The sequence below is a fragment of the Pollicipes pollicipes genome, unplaced genomic scaffold (assembly GCF_011947565.3).
Source record: "Pollicipes pollicipes isolate AB1234 unplaced genomic scaffold, Ppol_2.1 Scaffold_7231;HRSCAF=8579_pilon_pilon_pilon, whole genome shotgun sequence".
Taxonomy (NCBI): Eukaryota; Metazoa; Arthropoda; class Thecostraca; order Pollicipedomorpha; family Pollicipedidae; genus Pollicipes; species Pollicipes pollicipes.
This window is the reverse complement of record NW_023597034.1, coordinates 7,832,280-7,852,964: the sequence shown is the minus strand read 5'-3', so window position 1 is coordinate 7,852,964 and position 20,685 is coordinate 7,832,280. Positions and strand designations below refer to the sequence as shown.

The following is a 20,685-nucleotide window of genomic DNA, read 5'->3' as shown; positions in this document are numbered from 1 at the left end:
CCTCTCCCTCTCCTCTCTCTCTCTCTCTCCTCTCCTCTCTCCTCTCTCTCTCTCCTCTCTCTCTCTCTCTCTCTCTCTCTCTCTCTCTCTCTCTCTCTCTCTCTCTCCCCCTCGTCTCCTCTCTCTCTCTCTCTCTCTCTCTCTCTTATTACACCACTCTCCCGTGACTCAGTACATAGTCATTTAACATCCAAACATACTTATTATCATCAAACTTACAACCAGACACGGGCGTGTAGCCGGGGTTTCGTCCAGAATGACGATCTTAATCAGTGCATAGAGGCTGTTTCAGCCAAGGGCCCCACTTCGTTGCTGTAGGGGTTCAGCCTTTTGTTCAGACAACCTTTTTAGGCTCAGGGTCCCGTTTTCTGCGGCCTTGAGGGCCCGTTTTTACGTTATACCAGCGCTGCCGTCGTCTTAAGCTTGGCAAAAGGCACTCGGGACTTTGGGTTTAGAGTCCCTCCACCACATTTAGGACGCACTACGGCTACGTCACTTATTAGATACATTATGTCTTTATGAAACCTCGGTGATGATAATGGTGACTTGATGTGGTGATGATTTTCAAATATTCCAATTATTATGCCCTTGAAACATATATTTAAGGCCATTCGCAAATTATCAACATCACCACGATCATCACCTGCAAATGTTGAATATTTATCTGGTGGTTGAATATTTCTCCAGGTATTCTAACAACTACCTGGCATATTTGTTTGACAAGTTTCCCAACGACAAATGGAAGTTCATATTTTCAACATGAGAAATCATAATGCAAAAACAAAAACGTGGGTCAGGGTGTTAGGCTTAAAAACACTTCAGGCAGGAATGAAGGGAGAAGGGCATCACTTACAAGTTTGAAGTAAATTCGTTCCATGGCTCGCAACGGGTTAATGTGAAATGTTCTCAAACAGCGGAGGGACCACGGTCCACCTCGTCCCGCTATACTATGCCCACGGTGTCGGCCATTCTTTCTTTTTTATGTTTCCTCCTTTTCGTTGACTTTACCTCCGCCGGGCCATTAACGAGTGAGCCTGTCCGCATCGCTCGGCCAAACCCTCTCCCAGGACGGCACCTTCCAAACCATGTCGTGCCACCCTCACCATGGGGGTGTTTGCCTAGTGCTGGCATCAGCTCAATCTTAATAACGTGTGGCCATTCACGGCGTCGGTGCGGTGGTGCGCGGCGGCATTACTGGCGCCGCACATCTGTGTCAGCGGTCAGGGTGTGATAAATGGATCGGCGGACGGGACCGCCATTAACAGGGCGGCAGGCACTCTTTGCGGACCGTCAGTGACCCATTGAGCCGGGATTAGGGACGCATGGACCCGGCCGGGCGCCGCCCCTCCGGCAGCCTCAAATCCAGGTCACGGCGGAGCGACCTGGCGAACGGAGCTCCGAACACGACGTCTCGCCAGCTCAGGGCAGCTCAGGGCAGCTCGCCCTGCATCATCCGGCACCATCCTAGAGGGAGATCGAGGAGGTAAATCCCCTATTACAGAGGCGGCCAGTGAGTAATGCTTCTGGTCATCAGTCATATCATGCGATTGCAAAAATAGCAGAGCGCAAGTGACAGCTCGACCGCAGGCAAACGTCAAAGTCAATGCCCTCATGCGGTACTGGGGAGGGAGCCGAGACATGGGAGACTGCCAGAAGCAGCCAGACCGGTGCCACCGGGACTCAGTGTGGGCATTGTCGTTGTGTGGCGGCCGGCAGAGCGCGCGGAAGGGGCAGCGTTAACCAGGACACTAAGGGCCGCGGTATTTGGAAACAGTCCTGTAAAATCGGACAGCACATGAATGCCTTACCTTTAAATTGTAATGCAATCCTTTTATACGGTCTGAATCGAGGCTATACCAATGCATGGCCAGATGCCACAAGAAAGCTACCACCCATTGGCTGCATGCTTGCGGGGTAATACGAATGCCTCGGTTCCAGACAGCATTAGTCCCGATCAGTGAGGAGATTGCCCCAGAACCGGCAGCAGGCTCAAGCCAGGACAAGCCAAACTGGTATAAGCTGTTGAGGAAATCTATATTTGATCGATGAGTTGGACATTAAAGTTGTGACACGTTTGTTGCAATTACTTCTTTCCAGCACAGTGAGCCAAGCCGCAGTCAGCATCCTTAAAAGCAAAGATTAAATGAAATTCACATAGCTGAGACAGCAGTAACAGCCTTATTCCTTGGGAGAAAAGCCAGGAGAATAGGGATCTCGATGCGTTCAAATTTCGACAACATGCCTTTATCGAAACGAATGGCAGAAGTTTGATAAAGGATAAAGGCATGTTGTCGAAATATCGACGCATCCATATCTCCATCCTCCTGGCTTTTCTCCGAGGAATAAGACTATTACTATTATCTCATCTATGTGAATAATGTTTCTCGCAAATGCACTTAGCGAACTACATAAACGAAAGTGAAGAGGGTTGACACCGAGAGTAAATTACGCTTTGCATGGGGCCACCTCTTAGGGATTCAAAGCCATGCAGCAGCTCCAGGTGCCTTGAACGCTTACAGGTGGAGTTGAAGCCGTGCCAAACGACGGCATCCAGCTGAGGCTAGACTGAGTTGGCAAAGGGAGGATGTTCAGGTCTCCTGAAAAGCCGCTGTTCTAGTCAGCTAGAAGTGCGGCTCCTATCAGAGGGGTCTCATGTTCACCACTTCAACCTGCGAGGTGACGAACGGCGGCCTGCTCCTAGCGCTATGGCTGATTGCCAATTTGAAGAACATCCTTCTCACTTCCCAACAAACTGTTTTCGCCCGCTGAAACCACAAATGCGCGCCATTCGGCGCTCAATGTCAGCTTGCGCGGGGGCGTTTTCCTTAGCAGTTCACCGCAGTGGGAAGTACACAAGAGCTGACGGCTCGGCGTCTGGCTTTCCAGTTTGGACAAATGTTCACAGGACATCTCAAGTTCTTGGACATTCTTGGAGCCGCTGCGCTCTCAGCTAACATCGCTGAAGAGAAAGAGCTTCACGGTCTGCTATTCAGCGGGTCGGAAAGTTAGAGCTCTTAGAGGAAGACATGAATCCGGTTCCATGTCCTGCCATCCATTTTTGTCCACGTCTAAAAGGATGAGCAAGTACGGCAGATGGTCCACGGTGGCGGCTCCTGGGCAGGAACTGCGGCTCCCTTTACGGGTTTTCGGCTCTCGGTTTATGGCGATCGACTTCCCCGCCGCGCGTTTCCATCTGATTTATAGCTGTCATAAACTTTCTTATGAAAAAGTAAAACGTTTGTACAACTCGTAAGACGACCAAATACTTGTCGGACGGTGATTGGAGCTGGTGCTCTGGATATTTATAGGCTTATGCATGCATTTTGAGTGAATTTATTGATCTTAAAAAGCTGTTACCGTTGTCATTCTCCAATGTGGCCGACAACCAGCGACAGAGGTAACGGATAAAATCCGCACCATCTGGAGACGTGCGATGATTTGACCCCGCTATGTCTAATGACTTATTACTTACTCACATTTCAGTTGCCCCTAGTCTAGATGCTACCTTCTCAAATCCTCTCCTGAATCTGGCGGCCCACAGGCTTTAAAAGTCCTTTATAAATACGCTCTTCAGAACGAGGTTTCTCGCACCACATGATCCACTACTTCACTAAGCTGCAGTTGAGCTGTGTCCGTCACTAATGGGACCCAGACAGAATATTGGCCTTTATTTTCGCCTTGAGACGGAGTGTGTACTTTGCGAGATCAGCGATGCCGTATTGATATGCACGGGATGGTAGTCTGGTGGGCTCCAGAAGATGGTGCGAATACGCACCAGCCCCCTCACGTCCGGCACATGGTACCGGAAATGCGGTGTCAGCAGCTCAACACACGGGGGGGGGGGGAGGGTAATGGAAGGATCTTCTGTGGTCATTCTTGGGAAACGGACCAAAGTGTTTTCTTTTTACGCAAATACCAGAGCAAGAAATTTGCATTTACTTCTCGATAACCATAGAGCTTGATTTACCTCGGGGCTCTGTTATACAAATCAAATAAAGGCATTACTAAGTACCCGTACCATAGGCATGGTTATATTTCCTTAGATTCTAAGAAAATATTCCAATGATGGCCCGCAGCAATCTTTTAAATTTTCAACGCGATGTGTTCTACCATTTGCACTTAATGCAAAGACATTCTCGATATCCTCATTAATAAAACTAACTGAAGAAGACTGCCACAAAGTACTGATGGCTGGCTATAACAAACGCCCCAAATTTTTATTCGTTCAAGTTTGCTGTAACTACCGTTTCTGATGTCCACCAATGTGAACTCATAATGCTTCCAGTCGGGGGCAGGCATTCTACCAAAGTGCCTCAAGCCATTCTATTACCCGTACCCACCCGAGCACAATCCGTCCCACTCTCCGGTGTCAGACGGCTCGCTCGCCCGCCTGTCCTCCGCCTGGCTGTCCAGCTGCCGGACTGACTAGCAGCACTTGGCTGCCGAAGCCAAGTGCCAGCCCGCTGACTTCTCGACTGGCTGGCCGTCGCACTGCGTACTGTGTGCCTGACCGACTGCCCGACCTACTGATCGAACGACCGATCGTCGCTATGTGTGTCAGCCGCCCTACCGACTGCCCGACCGACTGCCCGACCGACTGTCCGACCGACTGCCCGACCGAGTACCCGACCGACTGCCCGACCGACTGCCCGACCGACTACCTGACCGACTACCCGACCAACTGCCCGGCCGAGTACCCGACCGACCACCCGACCGACTGCCCGACCGACTGACCGTCGCTCTGCGTGCAGGAGTCCACCCTGGTGCGTGACGTGAGGCTGGTGTTGTTCGGCACCGGCTTGTACTGGTTCTGCTTCTGCGACATCATCGACTGGCGCACGTTGCGCTCCGGGTGCAGCAGGATGATGTACAGCTTGGGCGTGAAGAGACACGCGATGGCGATGCTGGCGCTCAGGCTGATGGACACGGACATGGTGGTGATGCGCAGCGCCACGTGGTTGGCCGTCGAGAAGTAGATGGGCACGAACGCCAGCCAGATGACACACGTTGTGTACATGGTGAAGCCGATGTACTTGCTCTCGTTGAACGCCTCGGGGATCTTGCGCGTCAGCACGGCGTACACGGTGCATACGACGATCAGCAGGATCGGGTAGGCGAAGCCGACCATGTAGGAGGCGTTGATGGACGCCTTGCAGACAAGCAGGTTGTCCTCGGGCGTGGGGTAGTGGTGGATCGCCTCGGGTGGCGTGGTCCACATCCAAGCGAAGCACACCACCACCTGTCGTCAGAAACGCCGCTGATTAGCATGGCGGTGCCTCCGCGGACGCAACACGCACCTCGTGGTCCCAGTCTAATCAGAAGTTACGGCCAGCAGCCCACTGCACATAATCTGATGTCTCATTTTCCGCACCCACATCATCATTAGCACCTCGAACCGACCATCCAAACGTGACAGCCAACTCGCGCTCGGTCGCCCATGACATCGTCGGGCAGCCGTGAGCGCGCGGACCGGACCACCGCCGGAAGCCCACCGCACTTGCCACCGCGGTCCACACAGTCTGCGAGACCGGACGACACGTCCGCACACACCTGCACAACGATGAGCAGCGCACAGATCACCAGCTGCGAGCCGGGAGTGATGAAGTTGGGCCGCACGGCCGTCTTCTTCCCGGCGTTGAAGATGCGTGCGATCCGGTTGGTCTTGGTGAGCAGCGCGCTGTAGACCACGCTGAAGCAGAAGCCAATGCCAAACTGCTGCAGGCCGCACACCACGTTGCTGGGGCGCAGCACCAGCACGAACGTCATGGCGTAGCACAGCAGGATGCCATACAGCAGGACGAAGCTGAGCTCGCGGCCCGAGGCGCGCACCACCGGCGTGTCCACGTGCCGGATGAAGGCGGCGATCACCAGGCAGGTGACGACGATGCCGGCCGCCGAGAACGACATGGCGCCGATGGCCCAGGACGAGTCGGCGCGCAGGTACGCCTCGGGCAGCGACTCGCAGCGCATGTGCGTCACGTCCGGCAGCGTGCCCAGCCGGCAGGTCAGGCATTCGGTGTTGTCATCCGGGTCGACGATCTGCGGAGGGGAGGCGAAGGTCAGCTGGCAGCTCCAGCGCCCGGTGTGGGAGGGGTCGATGGTCTGCGGAGGGGAGGCGAGGGTCAGCTGGCAGCTCCAGCGCCCGGTGTGGGAGGGTCGATGGTCTGCGGAGGGGAGGCGAGGGTCAGCTGGCAGCTCCAGCGCCCGGTGTGGGAGGGTCGATGGTCTGCGGAGGGGAGGCGAGGGTCAGCTGGCAGCTCCAGCGCTCGGTGTGGGAGGGGGCGACGATCTGCGGAGGGGAGGCGAGGGTCAGCTGGCAGCTCCAGCGCTCGGTGTGGGAGGGGGCGACGATCTGCGGAGGGGAGGCGAGGGTCAGCTGGCAGCTCCAGCGCCCGGTGTGGGAGGGTCGATGGTCTGCGGAGGGGAGGCGAGGGTCAGCTGGCGGCTCCAGCGCCCGGTGTGGGAGGGTAGACGGTCTGCGGAGAGGAGGGCCAGGGCAGGTGGTGAGACTGACTGAATGCTCCGAACGTGAGCTGAGCCCTCGATTTGTGGGGGAAGATCGGTCATAGCGTCTATCAGACCCACACACCTAGGTTACAGCCAGACGCACGCTAATTTATCACATGAAAGGGAAATATGTAGCATTGGGAAGGAAGGCTTTCACAAGAGCACTGTAAACAATCAACATGCGACGATAACTACGAATCAGAGCAAAATCTCCCAGACCATATTAGGCATTGCAGGACTATCTCTGGTTTCCATTTCTGGTTCACCGCGAAAGTTTCGTCATGTACACGGGAAGCAACAACATACCGAATGCTGTTTTGATTAAGAGAGCAAACTTTCTGATTAAGATGCTGATTCAAATGCTACAACTAAGCCTCACGACGGACAGCGTTCACATGCTCGTGTTCTCGCACAAGATGTGCCTGAAACATCGCAACGGCTTGAAGTCGGCGGGCAAGTCAATGAAAATTCACTTGCGGCCGGTCTTTACTCTTAATATCAGTCAAATCCAGAGAAGAGACCTGAAGCGAAGCTAGATTCACTGTTTTCATAAAACACAGAGACCCAAAGCTGCGCATCTTCCGCGTCAAGGCTGCATGGTATGGGTCTCGGCTATTCTCCGCACGGAACGCGGCCTAACCGAAAGCCCTGGAGATGTTTTTCCGGTCTTGGTTCGCCAAACGCCAACTGAGCGATATTTGAAGAAGTCAACACCGCTCCGTCAAAGCAAGGTGCGCGCATATACTTCAACTAAAATCGCTGAGTGTTGCAGAACTGATTGAGAGCCCAATCTGGGTAGACTGACATTGAGAAATAGGCGCTTTTGACGCTGTCTGCGACAAGATGAACGGCGCGTAATGTAATGCGCCCGATGCAGGCCGACCGTTTCTAAGCCGAGATTTAGATGGATGGAGACAAGCAAAAACTCGCAAGGCTTGCGTGTTTTGGCGACCACGGAGTCAAATAGGATTTTGGATGGCCAAGCGGAGGTGATAGGCATTAAACACACTTTACTGTTGAGCACTTACTCATTGGCATATATATATACTATATTATATTGGCATATATAATATAGGTAATAATATTGGCATATATAATATTGGTATATATATATTGGCATATATATACATATATATATATATGCATTGGCATATATATATATATATATATATATATATATATATATATATATGTGTGAAACATGATTTCTGTTTAAAAGTGTTATAATGCTGCTGCAGCTATTTGCAACAACTTTTTGTCAACGATAGTTCACCCACTGAATACGCCAGCAGCAGCGGGATATTAAGTGGAATGTCATCGTTCAGCCACTGCGTGGGACGCACTTAGGTAACATAATTGGATACTGCAGCTGCATAGTTGGCCCACGAGGCAAAGTTCAGCAGATTGCTGCTGTCATATGAGGTAGGTTCTGCCTTCGCACCTCAGCATGGCACCACGGCGCAAAGACCGTGGATCATCAGCCGCCAACACCGAGACGATAAAGACTCTCTTGCGAACCGCTGGTGCTCCACATTCCCGCTCTCCCAGCGAACGTTTCCGTCTCTAGGAGAGACACATCTCCTGTCCTCCTGCACTTTTTGGCCTGGTTGGCGGCCGGGCACAGCGCCTTGACCCCGGCTGCGTACCGTGAGAGTAGGGGAAGGGGGAGGGGGAGGGGAGCAGGCCTGCCAACGGTGCCATCCGCAGGAGTGGATTACTACAGCGCCGGCAGGTCGGACCGCGCTGGGCTGTGGCGTTGAATGGCCGGTTGCCTGACCGACGCTGCCGAGGCGACAGGCAATCAGTAGGCTCTCGCATGGGAAAAAGCCATCTGCAGCAACACAACGCCGCACGCCGGAGCCACGCCCGTTCAGGCCGCCTGAATGGAGCGGGCATTAGCCGCGCTCGGCCTGGCGCGCTTCCGGCGCGTACAGGAGACGCGGAGGCGCGTACAGGAGACGCGGAGGCGCGTACAGGAGACGCGGCGGCGCGTACAGGAGACGCGGAGACGCGCCGCGTGCCTTAGATCCGCGCAGACAGCAGTGGTGACCCTGGACGCTGAAAGAGGGGCCCTGGGGAACTGTATCAACAGCTAATCAAACGCAGCAGACAGACCGGGGTAAATAGGCTCCTTTGATGGCCACAGGCCGCTGCCTAGATGTAGCGGGCAATCTGGGCTATACATCGGACTTGTACTTGATTGCAAATGGAATGGGCGTTACCTCTGGAATGTCTCTGAAACTCTAGAAAGGGATCCGACCGATGCACCATTCCAAACCGCTCACAGTATTTTTTACTCTTGGATATGCAGCCAAACGTGTTGGCACGCTGGATTTTGACATCCCACCTACATGTTTGCCGCCACCGTCGAGGCAGAAATCTTCCGCAACAATGAACAGGGTCTCGAAAGCATAAGGCACACCGACTCCGGAGAAGTTTGCGACGAGTGCCTGCTTGCAGCAGGCGGCGGGACACGCCTCCCGGGAGGGCGGCCCGCTGAACCGAGCCTCTTGCGCTTCACGTGGTACCGACTTGTCCTCATGTCACGCTGTCGGTCCCGCCAGCCGTCGCCAGTTGTCGGCCACCGCCCGACCGCGCATCTTAGGTTACCATCCTAGCCACCAGCAGAGGCACTCTTAGAAGCCAGTTCAGGAGATCAGTGACGGGGCATGCCAGTGGCCTAGGTAGGTCCTATAGGACACGCGCACCAGGTAAGGCCGTCAAAATTATCCAAAGAAGGGAGGCAGTTTAGCTTTCGTGCTTTGCTCTTTCGTTTACATCGGTGCTCTAACCCGACAAAGGTGTGTCGCTGGTTTTCGTCGCCAGGCCCCGCCCCACGGTTTTGTGCTCCCAAGGTCCTAATTTTCGATACGCGACCTACATTAGCGAGGCGCAAGGAATTCCATTAATATGACAGAACACGGAATCAATGACCTGCGCCACATGCACGTAGAGTTCATGTCTTCTTTTCTATCTCGCTGTAACCAGAGGTGCTCCGGATGCTCCTGGTAGCAAGATTATGCACCGTCGGATAAGTCGTGTGTTCCCTTGATTGGCAAATAGAGGCGTAAGGCGTAAAAATGGCGTAAGGAGCAACACGGTTTTATATATATATATATATATATATATATATATATATATATATATATATATATACGTGTGTGTGTGTGTGTATATGTGTGTGTGTGTGTGTGTGTGTGTTTGTGTGTGTGTGTGTGTGTGTGTGTGTGTGTGTGTGTGTGTGTGTGTGTGTGTGTGTGTGTGTGTGTGTGTGTGTGTGTGTGTGTGTGTGTGTGTGTGTGTGTGTGTGTGTGTGTGTGTGTATGTGTGTGTGTATGTGTGTGTGTGTGTGTGTGCGTATGTGCTGGCTTCACAACGCACTCGCTTCTGCGGCTATATGGTGTCGTCTGTCTCTCACCCTGGCAGGAAGGGCGGGCACCGTGGGGAATCGAAGTCCGTACCTCTGATTTCCCAGACGCGCTCCCCAGCCACTACACTATCGGTAGCCCAACAATAACACACAGCGCGGTGCTCTTGTTTGAAGCCGACGCCTCTTAACATATCACCCGTGGGCGTGCCGCTTTGTCGTTAATCGACACTGTGCGAAGAGAAATAGATGGTTACCTCTATCGTGATTTTATATCACAAATGTTGCAAAACAAACCGGATTACGCTAACGGACACAGTAAAACGATAACCGTGTGGAAAATTCAGTTTTCAGTCTACACCACAGCTTCTTTGGCAGCTTCTTCACTGCACAGAAGACAGGACACCCGCTCTCAACGTGCCGATGCGGAGAGGAACGCTACCAAGGAGTTCCTGACTCCGCCTGGCTCGCGTTCATCCACGAGCTGCCGTCAGCTGTCCCCGCGCTGTTCCGAGATCCCAGTCCCGCGGCGGCCACCGGTCCGGTGCCCGAGCGCGGCCACGGTCGTGCTCAAGCCGCCCGGCACGCAGGCCGCGCTGAAATGTCGCGCTCCGGGCCGAGCCGCCCTGGCTCAGCACCGTCGTAACCTTTCACGTCCGGTTTGACCAGCCGGCGACGACCCGCAAGGAATACTAACCGGCGGCGCTGGGGCGGTCCGGCCACACGGTCTGCTAACGCCTCTCGCGGCCCCCGCACGCCTGCTCCGGCCGACCTGGCGGCCCGGCAGCCCGGGCCGGGAGCTATCGGCAGCCACCGCCCGGCGCGCCACGAGCTGACCTGCGCCTCGGTGTCGGCTCGCGCCCTGTGCACCCGCCTCCACGGACAGCGCGGATTTATCGGCCAGCCGTAGGTCGGTGCCGTCTGGCAGATGGCTTTTCGACGGTCTGAGGTTGTGACGATGACCGCGGACGAGATCCGACCGCCACGACCCGCAAGTGGCGAAGAGAACCGCCGCGGCGAGCCGGGGCGCGGGACAGCCGGCACCACCGCTCGTCATATCTCACGGCGCTGTCGTTATGCTGTTATCGGCGCCGGAGCAGGCGCAGAAGGGAGTGGGGGTGGGGGTGGGGGTGGGGCGGTGGGGTGACTCCGGCCGCGACCATCCGGCCGCCAGTGCTGCCACCGTCCTGCTCGGGCGCTCCCTCGGCGCAGGAGCCGGCTTCAGTGGGGGCACACGGCCAAGCCATATTTCACGCGCCGAATGGATTTCTCCGTCAGGGAACACTGCCGCGAAAGCTGCAGTCGCGTGGAGAGCGGTCGGGAGCGCCTGTAAAACGTGGGCGAGGCACAATCAGCGAAATGGACTCGGCTGTTGTCGCGGCTTGTCGCAGCGGCCACGAGGCGCTGGCGCACTTCATTGTACACCCGGGCCACGTCTGCCTCAACTGGCGGAACGCCGCGTCGCATGAAGATGAGCGCGGTAAATGATTTTGGCCGGATGCTCGGCGGCGGACTGAGCTGATAGTTTCACGGCGAATTTATCGCCTGGTCGAACGCAATCCAAGCGCTGAGTGTGAGCAGCCTGGTGCGAAAGTGATGTTTAACATCCAAAAATAGTCGGCTTATCGCATTTCACGTAGAGGGTTGCCGCTGTCTGGAAGCTAAGCCAGACTGATGACGCATATTGGCAGGAATTTAACCAGCCCGACAAGTGCTTCGATGGCGCAGGCTCCCAAAGTTGGTATCACGTTCCGAACTCCGTCCGACACCTCCTTCGAATCTCCAGAGCAGGAACGTGGTTTCAGTGTAACTGGGCAATTGCCTTCTCGCCCAAGATCCTTCAGATGTTCTGTGATGCATGCAGTTTTAGGGCACGTTGGGAGATCAAAGGCGAAGTTGCCCAAGCGCAACGTATCGGCTTGTCGATAACGCCCAGCCGTCGTTAATACGGCATGCAATACCGATTGCAAACGCACTGTTATAATTTTCCGGCTCATCATTCTATTGGCGAAAGTCCTACCCCGAGTAGGCCTTTAGGCAATAACATATCCACGGCTCATTTCATCGTGAAAAGTATCTACGGCTCACTTCGTCTGGAAAAACCCAAAAACTTACAAAAAGCCCACCCGGGCATCTTTGAATATGGTGCGACATCTGGCTGAAACGTGCAAACATTGTTGTTTGCATGTTTCTAACCAGCTCGAGAATAATAACCCCATGGTATGCTTGCGGGCTAGGGATATATTTCCATAATAAATGAGGATTTCGTGGAGCCCAGAACAACAAAATTTTCCAAGTTATGAGGCCGAAAACGCGACTAATATTTTTTACGAGACAAGTGAAGGCTTTATGGGCTTGATTATCATACAAACGAGGTCAGAAGATTTTCCTCAACGAGAGCCTTTTAATCCTGCGAGACATGATCTAATCCTCCGTCTATAAACTGATCAGGCGAGCCGATTTATGGCACCATCTCATGTCCGGCGCTCGGCCTCCAGCGCGCGCGGCAGCGAAGCAGGCGGGAGGAGAATGGCTGACGGGCGCGTCGTCGCTCCCGGCGTCTGTGCGCTGTCGCCTCGGGCGGATACCATCGATCGCGTGCCCGGGGGCGGCTCACCTGGCGCCGGCACCCCCAGCTGCCGCGCGCCGCCGGCTGCCGCCAATTAACCGCTCCCGCACACACCACCACCGCTACAGCGACACCCACTCGCGCCTCTGTTTGCTCGCCGAAACAAATGCGCTTGGTTTTCGCTGCGGCGTACGAGCGGCAGCGCCAGTTCTGGGAGTTGGCGGACCCGGGGTCGGCCGGCCTGGCGGACTGAGCGCAGCTGCTGCTGTGAACGGTCTGCCAGAAACTCGGCGTGTTGTATGCAGGCTCAGTGTGCGGGCAGGAACTCGGCGCGTTGCGCCCGGGCGCAGCGTGCGGCCTCAGTGTGCGGGCGAGAACTCGGCGCGTTGTGCCCGGGCGCAGCGTGCCGCCTCAGTGTGCGGGCGAGAACTCGGCGCGTTGCGTCCGGGCGCAGCGTGCGGCCTCAGTGTGCGGGCGAGAACTCGGCGCGTTGTGCCCGGGCGCAGTGCGCGGGCGAGAACTCAGCGGGTTGCACCCGGACGCAGCGTGCCGCCTCAGTGTGCGGGCGAGAACTCGGCGCGTTGCGTCCGGGCGCAGCGTGCCGCCTCAGTGTGCGGGCGAGAACTCGGCGCGTTGCGCCCGGGCGCAGCGTGCGGCCTCAGTGTGCGACGGGAACTCGGCGCGTTGCACCCGGGCGCAGCGTGCGGCCTCAGTGTGCGGGCGGGAACTCGGCGGGAACCCGGGCACAGTGTTTAAGCGGATCTCGAGGCACTGCATCCAGGCCCCACGTTTACGCGAAAGCTCAGAGTGTTGCATCCAAACGCAATGAGCAGGCGGAAGCCCAGCGTATTGTACTCCAGCTCAGCGAGAGGACGAAAGCCCGGTCTAACGTACCCAAACTCAGTCTTAACATAATTTGACATACCAGAGGAGCGTACCGGAAACATGACGTAATTCTGAAAGCTGGGAAAAATTTGATGGAATTGCTAAGGAATGACCGTGTTACATGCTAACCATACGTGACGTTCTGACTACAGAGAGCTACCAACGGAACTTTGCTATCAATTAGAACATCATCAGCATGTTTTGGAGGCAGATAAATGTTTGCGTTGCCAGCCGCTGAGCTGTGATGACTGAGAGCGAGGCCGAAGACGGGGACAGCCTTAACGCAAACTAACAGTGAAACGCTGTGGGGCTTGAGCGGCCTAGCGCGGCCAGGCCAGTGACGCTATGGACGGGCTTACGTGTCCGGAGCTGACGAGTGCACTGCTGTGAAGTTTTCAACAGCAAGCAGCAACACTGTTTAAAAATGTGTACGTTTTGTTTTCAAAGCAATTATAAATAGGGTGCTTGATCAGGCGGTATGTTTCCACACCATGGAAATGCTATAATGATTTCACCGCGTTTGATTCACACAGGAAACACAACGCTGTCAGATCGCGAGCCAGGCTGAATGCTGCGGGTCGGACACAGGTTCAGAACTCGACGAACAACTGTCGCGATGAGAGAAGTCGAACTAATGCTGACGGAGAACAAAACGGACAACCGCACAGGCTGAAGCATGGGCCAGTGTGTGCCGACGCCCGCGCAACGGCTTGCAAACCATGAGCCCACCCTCCTTTGGAAGTTCTTGGGGGCTGGTGTCAGTTGGCGGCAGTGAAGCAGGCTCAGGCGTAATAAGCGAATAATAAATAATAGTAAATAATAAGGGATAATAACAAGTAAGTATTAATAATAAAAATAGCAAGTAGTAATAAATAATGAGGGAATTTCTACACAGGCTGACGCTTAGATGCGCCAGTGATGGGCCGGGAAGCCCACTTAGGTGTGCCAGTGATGGGTCGGGAGCCCACTTAGGTGTGCCAGTGATGGGTCGGGAGGCGACTTAGGTGTGCCAGTGATGGACCGGGAGGCGACTAATGTCGGCGTTCTCCGAGACCGGCCTCAAATATGGCAAACTCTGGTCCAAACTGTGATTGATCGAACCATCAGAACTACGCGTATAAGCGTAATTCTATTTATTGTGAGCAGTATGTACCCAAAATATCAACTTTTTCCTGTGTGCTCGTCAAAGTAACCAAACGGAAATTATGTCGGGCTCACTCAGCTTGTTAATTAAAATTGCCAACCAGCATTTAAGTCACTTAGTCCAGACCTAAGGTTCAGAGCATTTAGCTTAAAGGTACCTAATGCAGGCGCATATTCCACCAATATTCCAGCCATAGGCACTCGGGCGATAGTGAATAACACCAGTTCTTCACTAACGCCCAACACGTGGAGTAAATTAATCAGTGCTGAGAACGGCGTGGCCTGGCGCCGCCGGCCTGGGACGGCTCGCCGTATTGGTCTCGATGGCCGCCACCCCAACCGAGGATGTGTTAACGCAAGATAGATGCAAGATAGACGCGGCGGCCATGCCATGAATATGATGCAGAATGTAAGAGTCAAAGGTATTTACGCTGGAAACACGCACAGGGCTGGAAGGTATAATAAAATAGCCTTTGAGTGGAAGCAAACTAAAGGCGCAGTGGTACCAGCAGCCGTTGACCAGCTGTGACCTGACACGCGGGGCAGTGGAAGCGGAGGTGGCCTGATCCGGCCTGATAGCCTAGGCACCCCGCCGTTGCGACATCATTACCTGATATGTGGAGCAGTTGAAGCAGTGCCAGCAGCACCGCTCGCTGGCCTCGCTGTCCACGTACTTGCGCGCTTGGCCGTCCCGGCAGGGCAGGCTGCAGATGGACCGTGGAGGCTCCGGGGCCCCCAGACGGAACTGGATCGCTGCCGGTCACAGGCCACCAGGTCACCAACGCACCGCGCCGCCCGACACATGTATCATGTATCTCATTACGCTGCCATGTATGCACTGGTTCTGTTTTGATGTGTAATGTGTAAAAGGGAGCTCACACAGTCACGGAGTGAAGGAATATTGTCATGGCTAACTCGGTGACCGGGTGCTGTCGGCAGTGACGTGCTTATAGCATCGCTCTTAGTAAAGGCCAGCTACATACTATTTCGCTTTGATAAGAGGACGTTTGCTTTTGAGACAAGCGGCATCAGTGAGTGAGACGAAGACGTGCACCCCTTGCTGATGTGTTAGAGACATTATTGACCAACAAAAATTACAAAATACCAGCATGAAAATGAAAACTTGATGTCAGACGAATGTTGTGTTGTCAGCACCTGTGTGTAATAATTTCGAGGCATGCACCAAGCTCCTTAAGTAGAGTGCTTTGACCAGACTGTCCGGCCCGGCGCTTTGCATGGCCGAGGCATTTCGCAGCGCTCCGGGGTCATAAAGTGAGGCGGTGCCCGCCATGGGAGGTTCGATGACTGGCCAGTGCTCAGTACCGCGCCACTGGTGCGCCTCGGCGAGCGCGAAGCGGGCCGAGCTGCTCCATCGATCCCGGGCCGGTCAGCGGACCGAGGTGTGGCCGTGTAACCTCCCCACGTCATCCCCCCCCCCCCCCGTGCGCTGCATGCCCCTAAGCCGACCCGCTTGTCCACGAAACAGTCGGCTTCTGCACGTCCTGCGTGGCCCGGCACACTTTGAGCAAAGCCGGGCCGGTAATTTGGACCCGCTGTGTTTTACTGCGGCTGCACGGCCGACCCGCATTGGAACCAAGGCTAACTTCATTGCATAATCAGTGTTTTGATGGTGTGCGATCATGCATGACGGTAGGAACGGCGCGCTGAGCGCCTGGATTTGACGGGCGCGGGACAACGACTGGCTTTGGCGATGCACGCTGTCATGCAGATATCCTCACGATGCGTTACATCCTGAAAGCACCTGTTATCTTAAGATAAGCTACCAAAAACAACGAATGCCGCCATACACTTCGCCAAGCATGGGTGGGGAATCGGGTGTCGCGTCCCACCGATGATGATAGAGATGATCATCAGCACATCATCATCATCAGCACATGGTGATCAAGTGCTGAGGCCGACCACAGCCGGAACCGACATGACACTGACCTGACATGTTGAGCAGCAGCTGGTTACCGATGTACTCGCCGACCTGGTCCCAGCTGTAGTGACCGGGCGACACCTGTCTGAAGTGGATGATCCGGTACCGAGCCGGCCCGTCACCCTGTTCGTCAAACTGGAATCGGTCCCCGCTCAGGCCTGCCGCCAGAATCCGGAGCCACATGTCAGGTCACAGTGGGTGGCAGGAGCGACATTGCTGACGGATCTTACTGATAATATCGGACAGAGCATGGCATACCGGGTTAGGTCAGGTCAGGTCAGCTCAGGTCAGGTCAGATCAGAATGGGTCTGATCACATGTCAGCGTCGCCCGGGATAGCTCGTTCGGACACCTCTGAGACTGAGACTGGTCTGGTCGATGCCGTGGCTGGCGTGAGCCCAAATAAGACAGCATACCCTACATAATACAAGTGAATGCCAGCGAACAGATTGACGTGCCATTTTCATTCAGAAAATGCCAAGGCAAGGCTCATCTCAGATGGGCTTCGTGGGAACTGCCTGTTACCTCGCCTCCCAAACCAGAGGTCACGAAATGACCCCGGATAGTCGGAATGAAAATGTTTGTATTCAAGCAGCCATGCGCAGAGGCATTCTCACCAATGAACTGCACTCTCCGAAGATACCACAGCAGTTCTGTCCCGTTGATCGGATCCATCGCTGGACACAGGCCCACAAAGCCTTTTTTGCATTTTTGCCTGTGCATGTCCCTGTAAAACAGCAATACTTCAGAGCCGAAAGGAACACATTGTGTGCTGTCATTTTTTAGTAGAATAGCAATATGTCATATTAGCCTGACACACAACGACGGGCCTGGCTGGTTTTAGAGTCTAAGTGCGCTTGATGTCTTGAGTTGATCTGTTCGGCAAAACGCGGAGTGCTGCACACTGGAAGGCCGCGGGTATTCCAAGCAGGGACGGCTGTCGCACAACCAGGGTCACAAGGCGGCCTGTCGTCTCCAGACCCAACACCGCCGTGCGGAGTGGGTTCCACCTAGGAGGGCTTACTTGAAGGCGTGCGCGAAGGCCATGACGGCGTCGCTCACAAACTGCAGTTGCGCTTCAAACTGGGTGTTGTTGACGGAGACGCGCTCGTGACCGGTGCAGTTGTGTTTGTAGTTCCGGTTGTACAGCGTCTTGGGACTGTCCCGGAACTTGCACTCAAAATTGTGCTCCCAGTATTCTGCGCGCACGCACATATCCCCATGCAGTCAGCATTTCAGGACAAGCGTACGGTGGTTTTGCTTTCGCCTGGTAAAAAAAAAGAAGAAAAAATAGCCACAGGAACAACGGGGAAATAACAAACATTAAGAGGCTCCTCTCGCGCTGGAAAGAGATGTGGAAAACATGGCGACGAAAACGATCCAAAGTGGCGGAAAGCACCAGAGCACACCAATTAAAAGCCACACAATCAATGACACTTCAGGCTTTAGCGTTTTTAGCATAGACATCATCCATTTTTAAGCAGCACCTCGCCTTGGCTTTGCGTCGGGCGGATTTAAGCGTGCTGTAACTTGACTTCCGTGTTTTTCAACATTGCCACTCGACCAAATATCTAAACTATCGTATATTCGCGCAAATTTCGTTACCAATGCAAAACTTCTCTTGCCTTCTAGAACATTTTGTCGGATAGCATACTGCTGAAAAACAAGCAAATTATTTAATTAAAATAACTTAAAGGGAGTGTTCTGCATTTATATGGGGTGTTGAACCGAAACTGCCATCTTGAAGACCTTTTGGTGCTATTCACAATCCTTCGCTTCTTAAGACCTAAACCCCTCTAGTTCCTGAGCTAAACGCCCGCGAAAATAGGGAAAGGTACGTCGGAAAGAACATTCCAAGGTCACCTTGGCATGTATGACGACATAATAACATAATTCAGGTATCGCCATTCCATTAGCCTTGCAGTGATCGACGCCAAGAAAAACATTACTTTCGAGGCGTTTATATTTGAGGTTTGTAAGCATGAATTCCGGGTAAAACGGCCGCCAACTGGCACTCAATCATTATTGTGCAAGCATAACTACGTAAATGAATTAAAACTATGACACATTGCGGAGCATATCTTCTAAACAAAGAATTGTGCTGTCCGGTCCAGTCTTTTCCACTTAAAAATATATCAACGGTTGCAAGTGAGCTAGTTCCATCATATCTAGTGCTTGTCTGAATATCTTCAAATGTAACATTCCCTCTAAGCATCATTTCGAGACATATTCCCGCCTGGCTGAATCAGCCAATAGTTCTTGCATTTTACACTGCACCATTCCCACCGGCCAAATGCCGCCGATCCGGGCATTAGGGGCTGGCGGAGATCTCACCGAGCGGGTGCGGTGGTGCTCGTGCGAGGCGGACCTGGTCCGGCCTGGCACCCGAATGGCCCGTCTGGCCTTGTGGAAGCGCGCCAGCCGATCGTGGCTGCCCAGTTCTGGCAGCGGCCGCGGCATAAAGAGCACGTCTATTGGCTACCGAGAGCGACGCTGGCCAATTACCGCTCCCTAACTGGCCAAAATGGGTGAATTGTGTGGCTGATGAGACCAATGGGCCGTGATTCCCTGTCAGTTACCGGATCAACATGAAGAGCTTTGTTCTTATAGCGCTGTTGTCCGCGCTGTGCTCAAACAGCATGCTCGCAAGCCTTAGGCCAGTTGTGATGAAGTGGTCATCTGCGTCGCGGCCAGTGTCTTTAAGTATAGCAGTCAGAAAACAACCTGACTTTCCTTGGTTTTGGAAATGCTCAAGCTTAATCCAGATGTAATGGTTTGGTCACAAGCTCGCATTAACGCCCGGGAATACTCCAGCCGGTTCCCTATATATTCGGGAGCTTGGTCAGTTTGATCTGGATAACAAAACGTTAGGATGTTAGAATCTGAACCGGCTCATCTTCAAAGATGTCAAGAAGTTAAATATGTCATATATGTATAAGGTTGTCCTTCTAATTCCTGTTTTTACATTCTTCGAATGCACCAGCATATATCAACTGACTGGCCACACCAAGCCAGGCATGCGATGTTACGCGATTTTCAGTCGTTCGGTTTTCTGTGATACGTTTATGTTAATTTATTCCAGCCCATAAATAAACTTTGGACGCCAGTTCTGGGACGGAAATAGCAGCAGTTAACAGTTTAAGTGGCCAGCCATCCAAAGTTCGGCGCCACCGACGGGACCCGCGTAGATGCTCTCACCGAGCCGTAATATTTTGTCCCTTTCGTTTGAATTATTGCCCAAGCTGCTGTCCGAATCAGGGGAGTTCGACTCGGCCGGCGGCCGCACGAGCGCTGGGTCAGATGTATCCAGAGCCGGTCCGACAGCGCCGACAGCGTCCGTTCGTTCAGCCTATCATCGACTGCGACATCCGCGATTCTCGCCCGCGTCTGAGTCGGACCTTCCGGGCCGGGGCAGTCCAGTGTTGCCCTGACTCAGCACAACGGCCATTAGGATACGGCGGCGGAAGTCCCGATGTTGGGAGCACGCACGGGTGCGAACACGGGAACGCACGCGCCGGAAACATCCCGAGAGAAGTAAAGGCTCCGTATCAAATGGCTTATTTTCGTTCGCGGAGTTCTTATAATCTGAAACTTTGACCATTGTTTTGCGTCGAGCAAACATCTCTGGAAGAAAAGCAAAGCATGTTTCGGGACCTGCGCAGCAGATAGTTCCCGCGCTTATTCCACCCCGCCCAGTTTGTAGAGTAGAATTTTCCGACATCAGCGCTTGTATCAGCTTCCGTTAGTCTCAGAGTTTCCACGATGCACAGCGAGCAGCGGTGTACCCACCGGTGAACCAAGGGTTCCTCTTGTTGTTCTCGACGGTGAGGTTGAGGAAGTACTCCTGGAAGCCGCGGATGGGGTTGGCCTGCGGCTGCACGGAGAGTGTGCCCTCCACCTCTGCCTCGTTGCCGTCCGAGACGAGCGAGCGTGCCGACCAGCCGTCCGAGCCGATCCACGAGAACCGGCCCGTGGCGTTCATACGGCGCACGGCGCGCATCACACCAGCCACCTCCTGGTCTGAGCCGAACAGGATCACTCCTGAAACAGCAGGACACGTCCGTAACACTCAGGCACCTTTGGACGACTAAGCCGAACAGAGCTTGCACACCCGCGTATTTTAGCCCAAGTGAAATATTGGCCTCCACATCCAGCTGACAGGAACAGGGACGACGTCGGCGGCATGGTTTAACTGACGTGCGTGGTCTGAAGTGTTAGCTAAAGCCTTAGGTCCCGAAGTGCTCCTCGGAATGACTGACTGCGTCGACTTCTGGAG

At 54.1% G+C, this 20,685-nt stretch overlaps 1 protein-coding gene across 1 annotated transcript in view; it reads right to left on the bottom strand.

Moving 5' to 3' along the window:
• The window catches only part of LOC119110451 (metabotropic glutamate receptor), a gene marked incomplete in the record, with an annotated part of 78,184 nt that overhangs the window by 25,019 nt on the left and 32,480 nt on the right, over window positions 1-20,685 (bottom strand). The window contains 7 exon segments of the mRNA XM_037234282.1: window positions 4,735-5,239; window positions 5,551-6,039; window positions 15,082-15,224; window positions 16,419-16,568; window positions 17,027-17,136; window positions 17,434-17,608; window positions 20,199-20,450. Coding sequence (XP_037090177.1) covers window positions 4,735-5,239; window positions 5,551-6,039; window positions 15,082-15,224; window positions 16,419-16,568; window positions 17,027-17,136; window positions 17,434-17,608; window positions 20,199-20,450 — 1,824 coding nt within the window.